The 18,376-nt window shown below is 34.3% G+C and overlaps 1 protein-coding gene and 1 non-coding gene across 2 annotated transcripts; both read right to left on the bottom strand.

Moving 5' to 3' along the window:
* Positions 1 to 565: 565 nt before the first annotated feature.
* On the bottom strand, positions 566 to 636 carry TRNAG-GCC (transfer RNA glycine (anticodon GCC)). Its single transcript has one exon. It is a non-coding gene; the product is annotated as a tRNA-Gly (tRNA).
* Positions 637 to 5,447: 4,811 nt separating this feature from the next.
* Positions 5,448 to 7,738, bottom strand: LOC140763320 (protein PSK SIMULATOR 1). The gene is made up of 2 exons (XM_073101449.1): positions 7,375 to 7,738; positions 5,448 to 7,257 (listed from the first exon to the last, which is right to left on the bottom strand). Exon 2 carries the CDS (start codon positions 7,238 to 7,240, stop codon positions 5,624 to 5,626), a length of 1,617 nt encoding a protein of 538 aa, XP_072957550.1. The 5' UTR covers positions 7,241 to 7,257; positions 7,375 to 7,738; the 3' UTR covers positions 5,448 to 5,623.
* Positions 7,739 to 18,376: the final 10,638 nt, after the last annotated feature.

The following is an 18,376-nucleotide window of genomic DNA, read 5'->3' as shown; positions in this document are numbered from 1 at the left end:
AATTATTTTTTACCATTAGAATGTTCTCATCGAGAACTTTAAAATGAGTCTAATATTAAATTATTTAAGTTATTTTAAATATTTTATTTATATATCGTGTAGTATAATTTCGATGTTTTTAATTAGAAAAATAGTAATTTAAAATTTTTTGAAACTATTGAATAATGCCTTATTATAAAAATATCAATGAGTTTTCTAACCATATATTTTTTATTAAAAAAATATAATATTAGAGGACTTATTAAGTGATTTAAAATATAATATAATATATATATATATATTATATTAATTAAATAATAAATATAAAGCCATTGGAATGCACTGAGCTCTTAGGCTCCAAATATAAAGCCCTCCCTTAGAGATTCTCTTATAGAAACTACATTAAACTGTGCTGTGTTTCTGACACAATGTCTTGAAAAAAAAAAGTAAAATATATAGGTGTTAAATGAGAATTATAGAGAAAAAGGAACGATCGAATTACAAAATATAAGTTATGATTTATAAAACACAAAATAAAAAAGCAACACCTAAACAATCCAAAACAAAACTGTTAAAAAGTAGAAATTGCACCAGCCGGGAATCGAACCCGGGTCTGTACCGTGGCAGGGTACTATTCTACCACTAGACCACTGGTGCTTTGGTATTCATAAGTTTCATAACCTTCCAGTGATGAACTGCCGTTGCCAATTGTTGGATATTGGATATGGTGTTCATAATCGGAGCTAAGTTCATTCAGCAACCAGAAGACCTTCCTTTGATTGGCAACCCGTTTACCAATTGCATTTAATTCATCACGAAGTGATTTAAAGTAACGCAAATAATCTGAGAAGTTAGATGCACCTATCTTGAGTACTTGAATTATTTTTTAAGGAGCTCGAACTCACGAGCTTGCAAGTTTTGAGCGAAGGCATCTGCACTCACTTTTCGGAATTCAGCAGATGTATTGAGGCCCAGCACTTCTTCAGAGAGAGTGCATATTATGCATGTGATCCAAGCTTCTACAAGTTGCTTGGCATTCCCATAGATAAAATCATCAACTTTTTGACTCTCAATTAAAGAGAGAAGCTGAGTTTTCCACAAGAGATACTTCCTTTAGACTAGTTTTAAGGGAACTAAATTGGCAAAATTCAAGGTTGATGGACATGGGTATTACTTTGCGAAGAAGAAGAAGAAGATGAAGAAGCCAACTATGGGTCTATTTTGGAGTTATCCCATCTAGGAATGCAAAGGTAGTATTATGATGTCTGAATTGATCTCCCATTGATCAGTCTTGCACACATAATTATAGAGGCTTTTAATCTTCCTCTGAGTTACACAAAACACAAAACGTTTTTAGATTTTTGCTGATCTAAACATAGAAAAAAGAAATCCTAACTAATGCCTTAATTGTTGATGTCAATCTGTTGCAGAAATCTTAGGCCGGGAATCTTCAATCTCTTGGAGAGATCTGAGGCTTTCAACCATGATGGAAACTGCACAATTTGTTAGAGAGATTATAGGCTAGATTTGTCAATCGAACTTCTAAACCATTGAATAGGCTTGTGCTGAGTCTGCTGCAGCAGAGATTTTTAACATTCTTCTGCTAATATGGAAGCTCTTGGAAAGACTGGGTTGTTACACTACAAGATAGATGCAAGATAAGGGAGCTCTTCCTTGAGGTTAGCTCCTTCCTTTGGAGGGGGGTATATTTGGTGCAATCTCTGTCAAAGCCAACCCTTCAATCTCTTAGGCAATAGAGAGTCAGAAAACTGTGAAGCACCTCTTCCTCAGTTGCCAGTTTGCTCGTGCTGCATGGTTTCACTGGCAGGGCTTGCTTTAAAGCTCGATGGCCACCCTTCTCCTGGAGCTCTCATCTCTCTTCAACTAACTTGGCCTAAAGAGTCTTTGGAAGAAGATGCTGGAACTGGATCGATTGGGCCATTCTCTCCATTGTTGACGAATGCTTAAGCTGGTGGTTATCCTTGTTTTCCTAACCTCACTCAGAGTCCGTTATGCGAGTCGGCGTAATAACACTGTAGCTCATATCATAGCCTGCTTTCATTTGGACCTTATCTGTACTCGTGAATTTCGATGAATCTAGTAGTAATAACAATAATAATGTTGTTCTTTTGATTCCAGACAACTTGCATTGTTTGCCTCCATCAGACATCACTCACGAGAACTAATAGCAGTTAAAAAATGAGGACCAATGCTGAATAATTGAGAGAGAGGGAGAGAGAAAAGGGACCACTAGAGTTCCCAAAGATCAAAGAATTAAGCATGGCCGAACAGTTTGACCCACCATTAAAAAGAAAAACCACTCAATAGCTGAAGCATGCGTCGGCAAGAATGTAAAAGAATGCGAAAAGAAATACGACTCAAACTGATGGTAAATGATCGCTCTGCAATTCTTTCCCTTCAAGCTTTTTCAGGGTAAAAAGTTATTTAGAACACAATTATGAGGCCAGCCTTATTTCTCGTGTAACTCCTCCGACAACGAGATTAGAATTCAGTTGGAAATTTTTTCTTTTCTTTTCTCTTTTGTGCAGGATATCTGATAGAAATACTCATATAAGAAGCAACTTCGAGAAACAGAGTGTTATGTTATAAAGGAAGTCGGATATATGAAGCACCTTGATTAGGGGTGAAAACGGGTCGGATTAACTCCGACCCGATCCGCTATCCGACCCGACTCGGATCGGATTCGGATAAAAAAATTCTATCCGACTCGGATTCGGATTCGGATACGGATAGAATTTTTTAAAAAAATTCGGATACGGATTCGGATACGGGTCGGATAAATTTTTCGGATTCGGATACGGATATCGAATATCCGTTTATCCGCATATTTTTTTAAATAATTTACAGTTTTTAGTTTGCTTATTTAAATAGTAAGTATTAATATTATTACTAATAATATGTTATATATTATTTATATAGATTAATTTCTCTAATTTTATATATTTGACATACAAAAAAAAATTTTATTGTAAAACTCTTAATAATTTTGTGTTAATTATATTTAAATAAAATATTATAATTATTTTAAATTTAATTAATATCTGTTTAAGATCCGATCTTTTATCCGAAAATTATCCGTATCCGTTTAATCAGGATATGGTTTTAAATTTTGCTATCCGTCTAATATCCGTATCCGAATCCGTATCCGAACTAAAAATACGGATCCGGATATGGGTTGAGCACTATCCGATCTGTATCCGATCCGTTTTCACCCCTAACCTTGATAGATAGATCTCCCCCTATCCATGAGAGTAGAAAATGCGACCAAAAAGGAGGTTCGTTTTTCTTTGTAACTTTATCCAGGTAATCATAACTTATCCTAGCAGGATAAAACACAAGGACCCAACTTTGATACGGCCGAAGGGCTTTTTTAATCTGCCACCCTTGTTTGTTTCTTTTTTCCTTTCATGATGTAAGGTCGTAAGGTTCTAAGATTAGCGTGTTCAATAATTCTGGATTACTTTATAAGACATTTGGTGCGAGTAATTTGATAGCCATGGTGGTCATATAAAAATTATTGCTGAGCTCATGAGACCAAGATCTGCCAATAAAAGGACGGATAAATTCAAATTTGAATCTTATCCTGGCTGAAACAAAAGACCCAGAAGAGATCTACGAGATGAGCATCCAAAGGAACAGGAGGTTGCAGCAATACTCACAGTGGAGTTCTGCAATGAATAATACTGAGGAGTTAATGGACATAGTGTGGCAGAAGAGATTTTAATGTGCTATAACTCCCATCACCAAAAGATCACATGAGAGAGCCTAACTTCCCAACTCACCCCCTCATTTAACCACCACTGTATCCAACTTTGATTGCCCTCTTAAAGGCTTCAACTACAAGGTCAACATCCAAGCAGTGAAGCTGGATTGCTTCCATAAATGCCATGGCCAACGGCCCATATAGGGATTCAGAGAAAAGAGAGAAAAAAAAAAGTCAAATGAACCAGTGAAACCTTTCTTTTCTTCTATTCTTCACCATTTGATCTTTCTGCTGCCGGTAGCACTCTTGTATCTAAACTTGTGTAACCATTATTAGCTGCAATCGAGTTCACGTGGATGTCACTCCATGCACCTATCTTTTTGAGCTTTTGATATCCAGAGACAGAGTACCCTGTCATGCAAAAGCAAGAGCAACATGATGTGGAAACTCAATATGTTTAAGTCTTTGTTTGATATCTCCATGATGCCTCCACATATGAGTTCGGAAATGATCACTGTATGTTTATTTAGTCAGTGGAAGAACTTATTTGAGTAATTAGTGCCTCATCTTTTATGAACCTGATTTGCATACTAAAATGCCTCTACCTTGTTAAATATGTTCGACATAAATTAACAACTACAGAGATGAAGTAAGTAGTTCAGCCACTGAAGTTGTTGAGAAGTTATTCAACTCAAGATCCACTTTTGCTGAGAATAAGTGGTAATGAGGGAAACAAATAAGAAACAACGTAAATGGAATCAGAGAACAGAGACTAGTCAAGGATGTAGTCCATAATAGGAACGTGGGAACTTATCTCAACATTATACAAATCAGAATCTTCCCCGAGAACAAGAAAATATACAAATCAAAACATTGTTAAAGTACATCGTAAGAGATGGCTTGATAACAGCAGGATAGCTTAGAAAATAATGTTATCATGCATGTGTGAACTGGAGACAGGAGTACCTTGTTGTGATTATAATATGAACTTGCAATAGGTCTACTGAACCCAGAAGGCATGAAGAACTGCAAGAAGATTCTCTGTTTGTTTGTGTGTGGCATAAAAGAATGATCTCCTCAAAAATTGTTCTGGAAAAGTATTGAACTGGAGTGGATAGCAGGTGAGCTATTAAACTAGACAGCTATAAGACTGTAACCACTATAGAAATGACCAAGAATGAAAAGTAGTAATAATAATAATAATCTTCATTTCGAAGATATGAAATGTAACTATAACTATTGTAATCAAGAGTAGCTGAAAGTCTGACCAAATAGGCAAAATGAGAAATATTTCTGTAGAAAATTCTTGTGAGTATCAAACTGTACTAAATGTAATACCAAACAGTACCTAGTAATTTTACAATGTTCTTCATGCATACTATGTTGCACATAATGTATAATAATGTGCTAATGTAGTCCACAGGAATCTCATGAGCTACACACCTTGAAAAGAAAAGGAAGCAACTGGAGAGTCAGAATCCCAGCAGTATAATAGATGAAATGACACTTGAACAAATTGTTGTCTCATATCAATAATAAAATTCTTTCCTGGAAATGTCTATCGTTATATGCATTAAATAGAATTTTATTTCGTGTAACATTCAATAGATTGTGGAGGAATAAATTCTAAATCTAAGATAGAGATTTCAAGAAGTATCAGCATATCAATTTCAATGACTTCCATAACATATAACATTGTCCAAGAAAGAGTACTAATGGTGAATCTGTCTTATGGTAAATAGTATATTTTTTTAACAGGAGTTATATACATTCAGAGTTAGATTTGCAGAACCTTCAAATGAAACAACACTACCAAACTCTAGGTTTATCACTCAAACCTTTGATGAAAAAATCCCAATTTCCAAACAACTCTCTCTTTTTTCCTTCTACACTAAAAGAATATGCAGTAACCTGACCTAATTACTGCATATGCCACTCCATACAATCCTCAAAATCCAGACTACTTGCACAATCCAACAAAGCATTCTGCTGCTGCTCATACCGACAAATATAATTCAAACCAACAAGCAATTCACATATAACAGCTTCTGCTTTCTCCCTATCAGCAAAATACAATGTTTGCAGAAGTAGAACACTCCCCTTCAAAACAATCTGCTGCTGCTCAAAGTTGCGCTCGGTCTGCCACCGGATCATATTGTGAGCCATTGGCGCAAGCCAGACCAATATTTTCTCGAGTGCTTCTTTCCAGTCATGTGCAAGAGGAGCATCATAAATAGCCAAATTCTTCACATAGGACTTGAGACTCTTCCTCAAACCCATCCTTAAACTAGAAGGCAGCATTTGGTAGAGATCATCCCTCGCCTCTTCTCCAACCAGATGCGGGTAACGGAGTAACTTCTCTATGATAATTATGACATTCGCATAATGCAAAGCAAGAGCTGAACCACCAATCGTAGAGGGTGGCGCAAACATAGTCAACCTACTCTTTGGCCCAAAGTGCAATTTTTTTCCACTCTTGCTGCTCTCCCTCTGTCCCTGTTCACCACTGGGGGGGATCAAAGTGCCTGTTTCAGCATGGCTCAGGCAACTCTCATTCTCAAAATGCTCCTCACTATCCAAAACGGAGCTGCTCAAGCTGAGGCACTCCATGAATAGTCTCCCGGGGCTCGCCCCACAATGGAGCCGGAGTCCATCCCTTGGTAAATACTTCTTCTCAATCTCGACCTCTGTTTTTGATTTAATTGCCCCCGAATTGGGCACAATTTGCCCCGAAAGTGGTCCTCTTTGATCTGGGAAAAGGCAATGTAATCCAAGAAGCGTTTCCCCAAACACCAACCGGATGCGGGAATGGATGGCGCAGACTGCCCGGGATAATAAAAGAACAACCTTGTCGTAGGTCTGGTTCCAAAGGGATGCGTCCCGGAGGTGGCGAACATCCTGGCGCTGCCACCTGATCTTATGCTCCAACGTGCGGCGGGTTTCGTCGTTGACCGGAGTTGGGGGAAATCTTTTGGCGGATTGCTCGAGCTCCGCAAGGACTTCAAGCTCGGCGTACAGTGCGGCGGTAGACCCAGCGAGGCGCTCCATTTTCCGGACGATGGCGTTGGCGTCAACGTCGCGGGAGAGGAAGAGGAGACCAGAGGGGTTGACGTGGCCGGCGAGGAGGTCGGCGTAGACGTGCTCGAAGCCGAGGAGAGCAGGGTGGGAGCAGCGTCTGCCGAGGCGAGAGGCAACGGAGGCGACGCGGTTGAGGTCGTCGAGCTTCTCGGCGAGGGCAAGGGAGAGGAGGAAGGGGTCATGGGATGAGACGAGGAGGCGGACGCCGTGTGAGGAGAAGGTTTCTGACCGGAGACGAGAGAGCTCCGAATCCGATAGGGAGCGGTAGAGATTGACGGCGCGGGACATGGCGTTGGCGACCTCGAAAGATAGTATCCCAACCTTGGTGGCGGCGCCATCTCCGGCTCCCGGAGCCGGAGACGGCTTCTTGGTCTTCTTCTTCTTGGCGGTAGTGGTCGAAGACGAGTGGTCAAAGGAGAAGGCAGTCCGCATCTTGTGGATTAACGGGTCAGCCACCATTCTCGGCTTTGACCAAGCTAGAAGCGCGAAAAACAAAATAATAATTCAATTTTGGAGAGAAAATTCTCAAGATCTAGGGCTCGTTTTCAAAATTCAAAACACGGGTCTTGTTCCTCAGGATAAAAATTAGAGACCTGAAAGGCGAAATCAGTGCAAGATTTGAAATCTCCAACTCAAAAGGACGAGAAAGAAATCGAAGAAGAAGACCCAATCCCCATTCCGGCTCCCGACATCTCGATCTGGCATCCGGGGTTGAATCATCTGCTCTAGTCTGCAAAATTTGAACGCCAGAAAACCAAAAATGGCTCCTTTATCTTCTTCGCTGTAGGTAATAATAAAGAGCAATAAATGGGGGAAGAGGCGAGAGCTTAAATGAGGGGAAGAGGAGGGAAGCAGATCAGAACAAGAGGACAAGAGATGAGAGCTTGGCGAGGTGGGTAAAAGAGGAGAGAGAGAGAGAGAGAGAGAGAGAAGAAGAGAGAAGTGGAGTAGAGAGATGAGGTTCGTTGGAAGGGTTTTTAATACTAAGCTTTTAATTTTTTTTTTTCTTTTTATCATTACTTTTTATTTTAAATTTCTATAGTACGATTAAAGCGATGCCTTTCGGGAAAAAGAGAGAGGATTCCCTACAAAAACGGTTGCAGGAAGTGTACGTCCTGGACCTACTTCGGCCGTCAAAACTTATATAAAAGTTGGAGAATCCGAGAAACATTCGTGCAGTCTGGGATGCGGACGATCGGAGACGTATGTTAAGGGAAAAGGATGGCAAGCTTTTAATATTACTATTTTTTTATTAAAAAAATAACCTTTTAATATTATTTCGTAGTATTTTCTCCCCTTTAGCTTTTTTGACTTTTGGTTCGGTTCGGTGGACTAGTTGGTTGACATTTCTTGTCGTCCGATGATGAGAAGTCTCACCCTCTCCTCACCGGGAAAGAGTTATAAATTTGCTCTCTTTTTTAGCTTTTGCTCGTATTTACATAAAATAAAATAAATATAACTAAATTTAGGATTATATTTTATTATATTTAATTAATCTACGAGACAAATATAACTAGATTTAAAAAAATATTAATTGCTTGTCTCATAATTAAACATCAATTGCAGTGTTCATTTTAATTTGGATAGTTTATAAGAACTATATATATTTTATTCCAATTCGGTTTAAGCAATAGGGTGGCCAAAATGCTTTACAATTAAGTTAATTAGTTTAGCTTCTTATTAGGTAGCTAGAGTGTGAGAATGTCATTTAACTTTTTAATAAAATAAAAAAATTAAATATCATCCTGCGTAGGAGAATATTGATTGTGATCTCGTCCGAACTCATATATAAAAGTTTTACACAATGAAAATGACATGATAAGAACTATCGAGTTAATTTACTCGCACATATTTGACGATGCATTAAGACATAGCAGACTTACTTTAATTTTGGCAAATTATAGTTTAGAAATTTGATTACCTCATACACTTTGACTTTAAACAATTTTGTTGTGTTTGGACACAATGAACACTTAGATAGCTCTTTGGAGCTCAAGCTTTGTCAATTAGAAGTACATTAGGTTGAGAGATTGCAACATGTTTACTACCCTCTAACTATACCAACTCCACCATCTATTTTATCTTATTATTTTCTCTGTCATAAAAGTTATATCCACTGTCAAACCATATCAATTAAGGATCCCAAGAAAAGGGACCATTGATGATGTTCTCAGTGTGCACTTTGAGATATATTCCTTCTAATTTAAATGGAACAAATAATTTAGTTGAAGACTAAGATAATTTATTCATGGCACTATATTTATATTTTATTTATGATTTTAGAGGGGAGTTATTCTTATTCATATGATTTGTGTTTGATTGCATTACTAAGATAGAGAGTGTAATAATGACCATGGATAAAATAATGTTAAATTTAAATTAAATATGAAAAATATCCTTAATGTTTTTAGAAATGTATTAGTGCTTTTACTATTAAAAATATTTTAGTAATTATCTATGTTCCTTCTCCTTTATTGACTAGTTAAGGGATACACTTTGTCATTCTTTTGATCACGTTATTTTATAGAAACAGTATGCTATTAGACATTTGAAGTATCAAATATTCAATTTTATTATTATGTTAGTATCTTTGTTTTTATTATATGGAAACAATGTTCAAAAGGACTTACAAACTAATATTTTAGCCAACGATGGCCGTGCCACAGGCACGGACCGTGCTGACCACCGGCCGGCACAGCACGGCACTTGCCAGCCGTGCCGTAAGAAAAAGAGGTAAAGGATACTCACATTTGTCATTGTAGTCGTCGTCGCCATCGCCGTCGCTCACCGATCGCCGCCCACTTCGTGCCCTAGCCCTTAAGAGATTCGAATCTGAATTCGCAACTTAAATTTTAAACCCTCTCTCTCTCTCTCTCTCTCTCTCTCTCTCTCTCTCTCTCTCTCTCTCTCTCTCTCTCTCTCTCTCTCTCTCTCTCTTGGAGGCTAGGGCACAAAGCGGGCGACGATCAACGAGCGGCGGGTGCATAAATACTGGTCAAGCAATATATATAATGAGTTGACGACCCCTAGAATTTACCATTGTCGAATAAAGTATCTATACCTAAGATTACTTATGCTCGACAATTGCTAAAAAAGATCAGTAAAACCTAAACTGACTATAATATACTCGATGCTATTTAGCCCCTACTGCGGCACATGGACAGATGATAGAATATAAGATGTGTTACCTACTAAATCACAACACCAATAGTTAGGGAAATATTAACCATATTAAAATATTCATTATGGACCAAAATTATATATTATATTAAGGGGTCACATGAGAGGATGTTAAACCATATTTTGAGTTGTACTAAATTTAGGAGGTGTTTAACAATAAACCATAAATTATGTTATAAATAAGGGATTCCTAATCGATAGATAGGAGTCCATTAAATCCTCAACCAAATTCAAAGGAGCTAGAACTTACAACCTTAATTAGTTGAATTCATTGACTAAAATATTAGGTAAGAGTAATTGACCAGTCTAACAATAGGAAATGTATATAAGATTTAGTGTAGGATGTGGACTCCTCAGCGATTTTTGCGTGTTGAATTCTATTGATTGTGACCCTAGGGAATTGAAAACAAAGGAAGGCCAAACAGGCAGGATGATGCCACGTAAAACGTTTTTATAGAGTATTTGTAATGAATGTGTTTATAAGCATAGTCTTTATAAATTTTCCAACTAGATGTAAACAGTTAGAAAGAAGACTTTCTTCGCTCAAATTTGGAAGCATCAAATAACGTGTGAAAGATATATATATATTACATGTATATAGCATGCCATATTGATTCATAGAAAGCTTCTTATTGAATATCTTTGTCACGAACTTTCTTCTGTACCGGCCCCAACTCTGCTAGGGTTTGGCACAAAGATTTTCCTTTTCCTCCCAGAGGGATTTTCTCTCTCATTATCGCTTGAAGGGGAAGGGAGCAGTGTTCTTCCTGCTCTCCTCTCCTTTACATCCTACATTTTATATATTTATAATTTTATATCCTATATTTTTAATATTTATAAATTGCACCGTATGTTTCATGATGTGTATGTACAACACTCCTTATATTATTTTAATGCTACCACTATATAAATACTATTTTGTCAAGCTCAATAAGTTTGTCTATTAAAATGACTAAAATGTTCTTATTTTTTTTTCCTACGGTAGAATGATACTTCTTCTTTCACCAAAATCTCAAAACTAAAATAGAAGAAAAATATTGTCCCAAAGAAGGGCAACGATGAGCTACGTCTATAAACAGTGGACTAACAAGAGATCACTGAATGATAAACAAAGTGAGATGGAACAAAGAGATAAGGTTCTGAGATGAGAAGATGAGTTTAGGTCGAATAAAAATATTTGTATATCTTTCTTAATGTAATAAATTTAACCTAAGTGTTTGATCAAATTCAATTACTATACCTAACATCAGGGTGTGTTCTATAAATATTTTATAAAACACAAATTGCAATTTAAAAAATATAAATCACAAATACATGAAAAAGGTGGGGGCATTGGATCCAAATTTTCCTAATAAAACACAAAGAATATGTACCCCCACAAGGACCACTCCTTTCCATCCATGTTTAAAATTTAGAATACTGAAGCACAAATCATTTTCATCTTCTAAAATCCACATTTCATAGAGCTTTCCTTTCTTTTATTTTATTCAAACAAACAAGACTAGTCTCTCTCTATCTATATTATTTGAAAATATATTAGATGAATATATCTTCTCTTTTATCAAGGTTTGTTACACTAGTAGTGATAACTATATCGTAGTTCATGTTTGTAAAATATCGACCGATTTGAGTAACCTCTTAATAAAACCCTACGGCTACCGACTTTTATTAAAAATAAAATAAAATTCCACAGGGATATATTATATATATCAATTACTATCACAATTATTTTGAAGCACCGTGTCCAAATTGGTCGCCAAACCTCAATTCACACTATGCAACTGAAGTAGTCAAAAAGGATCGAAGTAGCTTAGCTTGACCTTCCACCCTCATTTTCATCTTCTTATATATCTCCTATTCCCTTGGATTTATACCTTAGTGGAGAATATTATCATTTTAGGATGACTACTCCAACCCTCTCCTATCTGATGCTAACTACCACTTGAACTTTTCTTGTCTTCATATATATATATATCTCTCTCTCTCTCTCACTTGGCCTTTTCATTGCTTAGATATGAAACCAATGTATGTTTCTTTTGTCAGGTTGTGTAGTGGGATTTGGTGCTCTGAGCTCTGAATTCAAAATGGCATATGTCATTTGGAATGTTGAAAAGAATTGAGCTGGTGGAAGGTCACAGCCATGGTGAGATATGCATGAAAGAATATGAATTAATTATATGATAGATTCTTCAAAAAATTTCCAATAATAATAATAATAATAATAATATGACAAACTTTTAAGATCTAAAAGGAATTAACTAAAAGAATTTCCAACAATATAATTAAGCTGGATTTGGAGGAGGTTTTTTCTTTTCTTTTAAGGGGTTTATAGATGAGCTCAAAAATGGTTTTGGGCCCTACTTAGGTCTTAATGGATGTCACTTAAAAAGAAAATGTTTTAAAGATTTACTATATGGGATGATACACAAAATGAGACTTTTATTCTAATAATAATTATTGTTATATTTACTTGTATTTTAAATAAAAGTATAATAATTAATTTTGATATGACAAAATAAATAAATAAATGGAAAACAAGTTACTTATCTTTTATGAAATTACGATAAATAATCTTCGATTTAATATAAAGTAGATTGATGAGATAACTGTTAAGAGTAAATTGACAATTGAATTAGTGTGGTATAAAATATAATTTTAAAAAATAGTATTTATATTTTAAAATAAAGTCATTTATTAGATTTTAGGGCACCTAGTCCCCCTAACAACATGCAAGTTTGAATAACCTTAAGTTTGGGGCCCAAGTTGGCCAGGCCCATAAGGCTTTGGGAGCCCTTGGTCAAAGTCAAGGGCTTAATAGTTATGTATAGACTCAATTTATATGATGGCCTATTTCACTCCCAACAGCAGAGGTTGCGTCTAAAATCTAAACTCATAGGGCTTGTCTGGTTTGAGGCTAAGTCTTGGTCTTATTTTTATAGTTTTAATTTTTTAGAGATTAAACTTTGTTGATAAAAATAATAAAAAGATATTTGATTACTGAACTAGATTAAGGGTCCCTAAACTAATTCAGAAGATACCTATAATAATAGAAAAAATATATAATATCTCAAACAAGAAATTTTTCTATATATATATTTTTTTTTGTGTGCTTATCTATTTTTATTTATCCTATTCAAATAACATAATATTTTGAAATATTCGTTAGCTATCTACTTATTTAAAATAAAAATGTAAATAATATTTATGTATTTTTGTTTGAAATTTTAGAAGGATCTAATTATGCTCAAAATATTTTGAGTTAGCTATATAATGTTTTAGCCAAGGTTCCCAAGTTCAGCTCATTTCGAGTGAGATCGGACGACCTTGACCTCAGGTTAGTTTTTTTTTTTGTTTCTAATTCCTTTCTTTCTCTTTTTTTTAGGTACTGTTGTTGCTTCACCACAACTAAAGTGATAGTGTGCTACTAGTGTGGTGAAGCAGCAGCAGGTGCTGCTGTTGATAACCTGAGAGAGATAGAGAAGGGTGGAATGTGGAACGTGGAATGTGGAAATTGGAAAGAACTAAATACAAAGAATTGAAGAGGGTTTTATTTTCATAAATTTTTAATTTTTTTATGTTTTATTTTGATTTTGATTTATATTTTTTAGTTACAAAGTTACAGTGAAAAACATAAAATATGAATTGCTTCAAAAGAGAAATTATATAATACTAACATTGGATGGTAATATTGCAGCATTATTGGACAAGATAAAAAGACTTGTTAAATGCAACTAATGTGGAAAGAAAATGAGTGATAGTATCAACTATTTAAAAAAAATATTTGGCTAGAAGTCAAGGAAATATAGCAGCTTGCACTTAGGAGTCTTTAGAAGTTAGAAAACAGATGATGACTCATATAATTGGCAAAAAAAATGATAAACAATCTACATAATAGAGAGTCAATGATTCATGAAAAATTAATACATAATCCTGTACATAATAATAATGATAGTAGTGAGCAGAATTGGGAGGATGATGAGGAGAGACAGATGATGAGGATAATAAAAAAGATAAAAAAAAATATGCCTAAACATAAGGAAGATATGAAAAGAAACATTGGTGATTTAAATAAGTTCATATATAGGGAGATAGAGAATATGGAGGCAGCACATCTACCCTTAGAACTCCTGGTGTTACAACAGAGTAAAAATTTTGGACCAATGGATACATATTTTCAAAAAAATAATTTATACACAAATTTTCATCAAGATAGCTCTTAAAAGAATTAAAAATACAAAGAAATACATTGGTAGGATTATCTCTAAATTTTTTTCTACAAATATATTTCTTTCAATGTAGTTGATAATTTGTGGATGTTACTGCTCATTTCAAGAATGATATAGTAATAATTGTAACGCCCCTGCCCGACATAGGCATGTGCGCGCCTACGCGCCCACGCGCCCACACGGCACGTGCGACATACGCAACAGGTCAGGCGGGGCCCATCATGCACAGATACTCTCCTATGCACATATAATCATGACATCATCAAATAAAACCTGCTAACATATCTATGATCACATAATCCATCACCAAATAAATATGTTAACATATGAATATCCAAATCTATAATAATATACACTAGACTACTACATAATCTAGTAGGACTCACACAGGCCACAACAAACCATTAAGATACAACTAATACAAGAGTACACTTGATTCGACCTGTATTATACAAATCATCGTCTAATACAAAAGAGTACAAATATCAAATACTGGTACAACTCAATTTCTATATAAACTATCATCTATATCGTCTCGCATCTATAGCTCACCTCATCATCGCTCTAAAATATTTTCTCAATATATCTTAAGTCGCTATCACGTACCACATACGTAAAGAGGTTAGAAAATAAATAAATAAAGTCATGAGCAAAAAGCTCAGTGAATAAACCTTACCCCGAATCAGTGATGCCAAACAGAGAGTAAATCATGTACTGGATAATATAAATCAGAAAGAGCATCATGCCATGAATGAATATATGAATATATCCTCAATAATATATAAATGAAAAGTAAATAACATGTCATAACTGATAAAAGTATATAATTCTCGACAATAAGTAAACAAATCTCCATGTCATATTATTATGATAACTCTCCCTCACATATGACACATAATGCATGCCGACTATGATCATGCTATGATATCAAATGCAACCATATATGATGTATATTGACCACTCGATAATTAGGTAATCAGATGATAATGAAATCATATGCATTTCTCAATATCTCAGTCACATCTCTATATGTTATCATCATACTAGACCACTGTACATAGTCAACACCCGGTACCCGGTCTCAATATCATATCCGAAGGCTCAGAGCATACCCCACCACCCGCAAGAGTGTCTCAAATATAACCATACCTCGCCACCCTAGGGTATCAACATCCATCCAGATCGGGGACCCTCCTAGCTGATAGAAACCTCGTGAGGATAACTCGCCACATATTCCATGACAAACGGTATGTGTTTGAATGTCTGCTGCGCACACAGACTAACGACCTCGGACGTAAGGCCAACAAGATTGCGAATTTGTCGAGCGATCAATCATCCACCAAGCGCGTCCTAACCCTTGCGCCCACTCGGGTATCCTCACGCTTTCTATCAACTTTTCTATCAATTACATGTTATGATTTCCTTCTAAATGACAGATCATATGCATATATCCAGTATGATAACGAGTCAATACATAACATGAATTTAAGTAGAATAGGAATCAAGAGAAAAATAATGCAATGTAGTCTTCAACCATGTATCTAACACATGCATACTCCTATTAGTCTATCACATGCACACTCATGCTAGAGATCATCTCGATATAAAATTATAATCGTATAATTATCTCAATTATCTCTATATATCACCAATGTATTCATATCCTAGATCAGCCTAATCAAATGCATGATAAAATATACTTAACTGAAATCATCTCTAGATAAAGTCATATAATCATGTTAGAGGCCAAAACATGCATATACAAAATATATAATATATCCTAATTTGAGAAAGGCGTCTAGGGGGATAAGACTACTCATAGTTTGATCAGAAGACAGGAATCACGCATCTCTCACGTTCGTCAGTCAAATATCAACTCATCGTTAGGATCCATGGGGTCTCACATAAAGGAGTTCGAGGTCTGAAAATATTTAAGTACCATGAAGTTAGTCGTTTATCTAATTAGAATTAATTCAAGTAAAATATAACTGTTTATTAGGTTTAGAATCACTTCTCTTTTATTTTCGATTACATAACTAGGTATATATTATAGATACGATTCAAATACTATAATTATATTATTATCATAACATGCTAGTTATAACATAAGGAGAAATGTTTGTTTCTTTTTATTTATAATATTTTAAATATATAATTATAAAGTAAAAGCTAAATAATTATAAATAAGATATAAGTATAGATAAGTTTTATTTTATAATAAATTTATAATTCTTAGTCTATTTTGATTAATCACAAATTATATATAGTATTTACTTAATTACGCCAAAGAATAAATAAATTAATTAATTAACAAGACTAAGTATCTTATTCTACACACAATAGTATATAATAAATTGTTAAAATTACTTAAAATTCATAAATCTAATATAAATAAATAAATATAAGTATTACCTATATTTATGCGTAATAGTTATAACCTCATTAATCATTAATTATACTAATTAAAATTAATAATCATCATGTTGAAGAATATATATATTATTATGAACATAATTAATGTCTAAATAATTTATCTACATTAATTAAGGAACTAATACCTAATTAAATAAATAAACCAATATAAAATAAAGTAGATAATAAAATAATTTATCTGCATTAATCATCATGTTTTAAGTTTTAATTTACTAGTTACTTTTATTCATAAATATTTAAAAATTTAAATTCTTATAAATTTTAAATTTCTACAAGGTATTTTTTATTAATCCAAGATTTTAATTTTTCTACAAATATCAATAATGATACTGAAGTATTGTTGGAAGTTAGGAAGGCAATCAGTAGGCTTGAGCTCGATATTTATAAATAAATCATTTGCGATAAAGAAGTGAATTATGATTCAATTAAATAATTTTATTATTATTTGTTTCAAATTTTAATTTTTAATAAAATCAGTATGCAATAATATATTTCTGATTTCAGATAGAAGGATATAGATTGAGAGCTGAGTAATTAAGTATTGCTAAAGTTGTTGCAACTAATCTCATAACACTTTAGCTAAATGGTGGTCTATCTATGGATGAGAGGAGACATCAAATTTGACACTAATAGCAAATAAGAGTTTTAAGCTAAACTGTGTCTTCACCATAGTATAAAAGAAATTGAGCTACTTTTACCTTAATTAAAAAAAAACACGCAATCGATTGAATGAAAAGATTAGAGAAGTTAATTTTTTGTCATTATAATATGAGATTGAGGAAGAGAAATTTAAGAAAAATGATAAAAAATAAACAATTGATTGATTTAAATTATATTTTTGATGAAGAAGACCCCTTGATTCTATGGATCAGAGAAATAGAGAACGTATTATTAGATGACAAAAATAACGCATAGTTAAATGAGATATTAAGGGAGACTACAACAAGGGCAAATGCTGGTACGAGTTATTCAGCAGTGAAAGATACTATACCTACTAATACTAGTCATAATCATGATAATACACTTAGTGGTGAGATCGTCCCATCTACATTTGTTGAGGAAAGTCAAGGAGGCATAAGGATTGAAGATAGAAATTGAGGATGTACATATATATTAACAACGTCGTCATAAAAATATTGCTTCTTATAATTATGGTACATCAAGTATTTACTATTTAGAGTAATTTTAGGATTCATATGCTAGTTATTATGTTTAGTATCTTCAATATTCTCGGACACAAGATCTATATGCTAGTTATTATTCTCCCGAGACACAAGTCACACAATAAGATATATACAATATGACTAGTACGATGAAATCTCTTTTTGGAGTATTAGGCCTCAAACATCATATTTAGAAACTTACGGTGATTATGAGAATGAAGACTATAGAAATTTACGAGAACTAGCTCGATATTCATCAAAGATTTAAATTTTAAATAAGTTAATATATTTTTTAAAAGTTTTTAGGCTTCATATGTAAGTAATTTTTATTCTTATTTTTCTACATTTTTGAAAATTTTTCTACATTTTATGTCATTTAGCTCGATACGAACGGGCATTGGATATATATTATTTTCTCGAAGGGCAGATGCCAATCCGTTGGATATGTATTATTTTCTCAGGGGGCAGATACCGACCTCGATTCCAATACTGGAAATCTTAGATTTAGGTTGAAATAAAACAATTGTATTTTAAAATATGCGTAAAAGAATGCATCGGCCGTACTTGTTGCAAACGTGCAAAGACAAAAGATT

This window comes from Typha angustifolia, chromosome 7 (genome assembly GCF_048772165.1).
Source record: "Typha angustifolia cultivar Huaian chromosome 7, ASM4877216v1, whole genome shotgun sequence".
NCBI classification, from domain to species: domain Eukaryota; kingdom Viridiplantae; phylum Streptophyta; class Magnoliopsida; order Poales; family Typhaceae; genus Typha; species Typha angustifolia.
This window is presented reverse-complemented; position numbering and strand designations above follow the sequence as displayed.

Excerpts from the sequence above, each read along its gene's own strand:
- LOC140763320 (XM_073101449.1), bottom strand. The coding sequence starts at position 7,240 with ATGGTGGCTGACCCGTTAATCCACAAGATGCGGACTGCCTTCTCCTTT.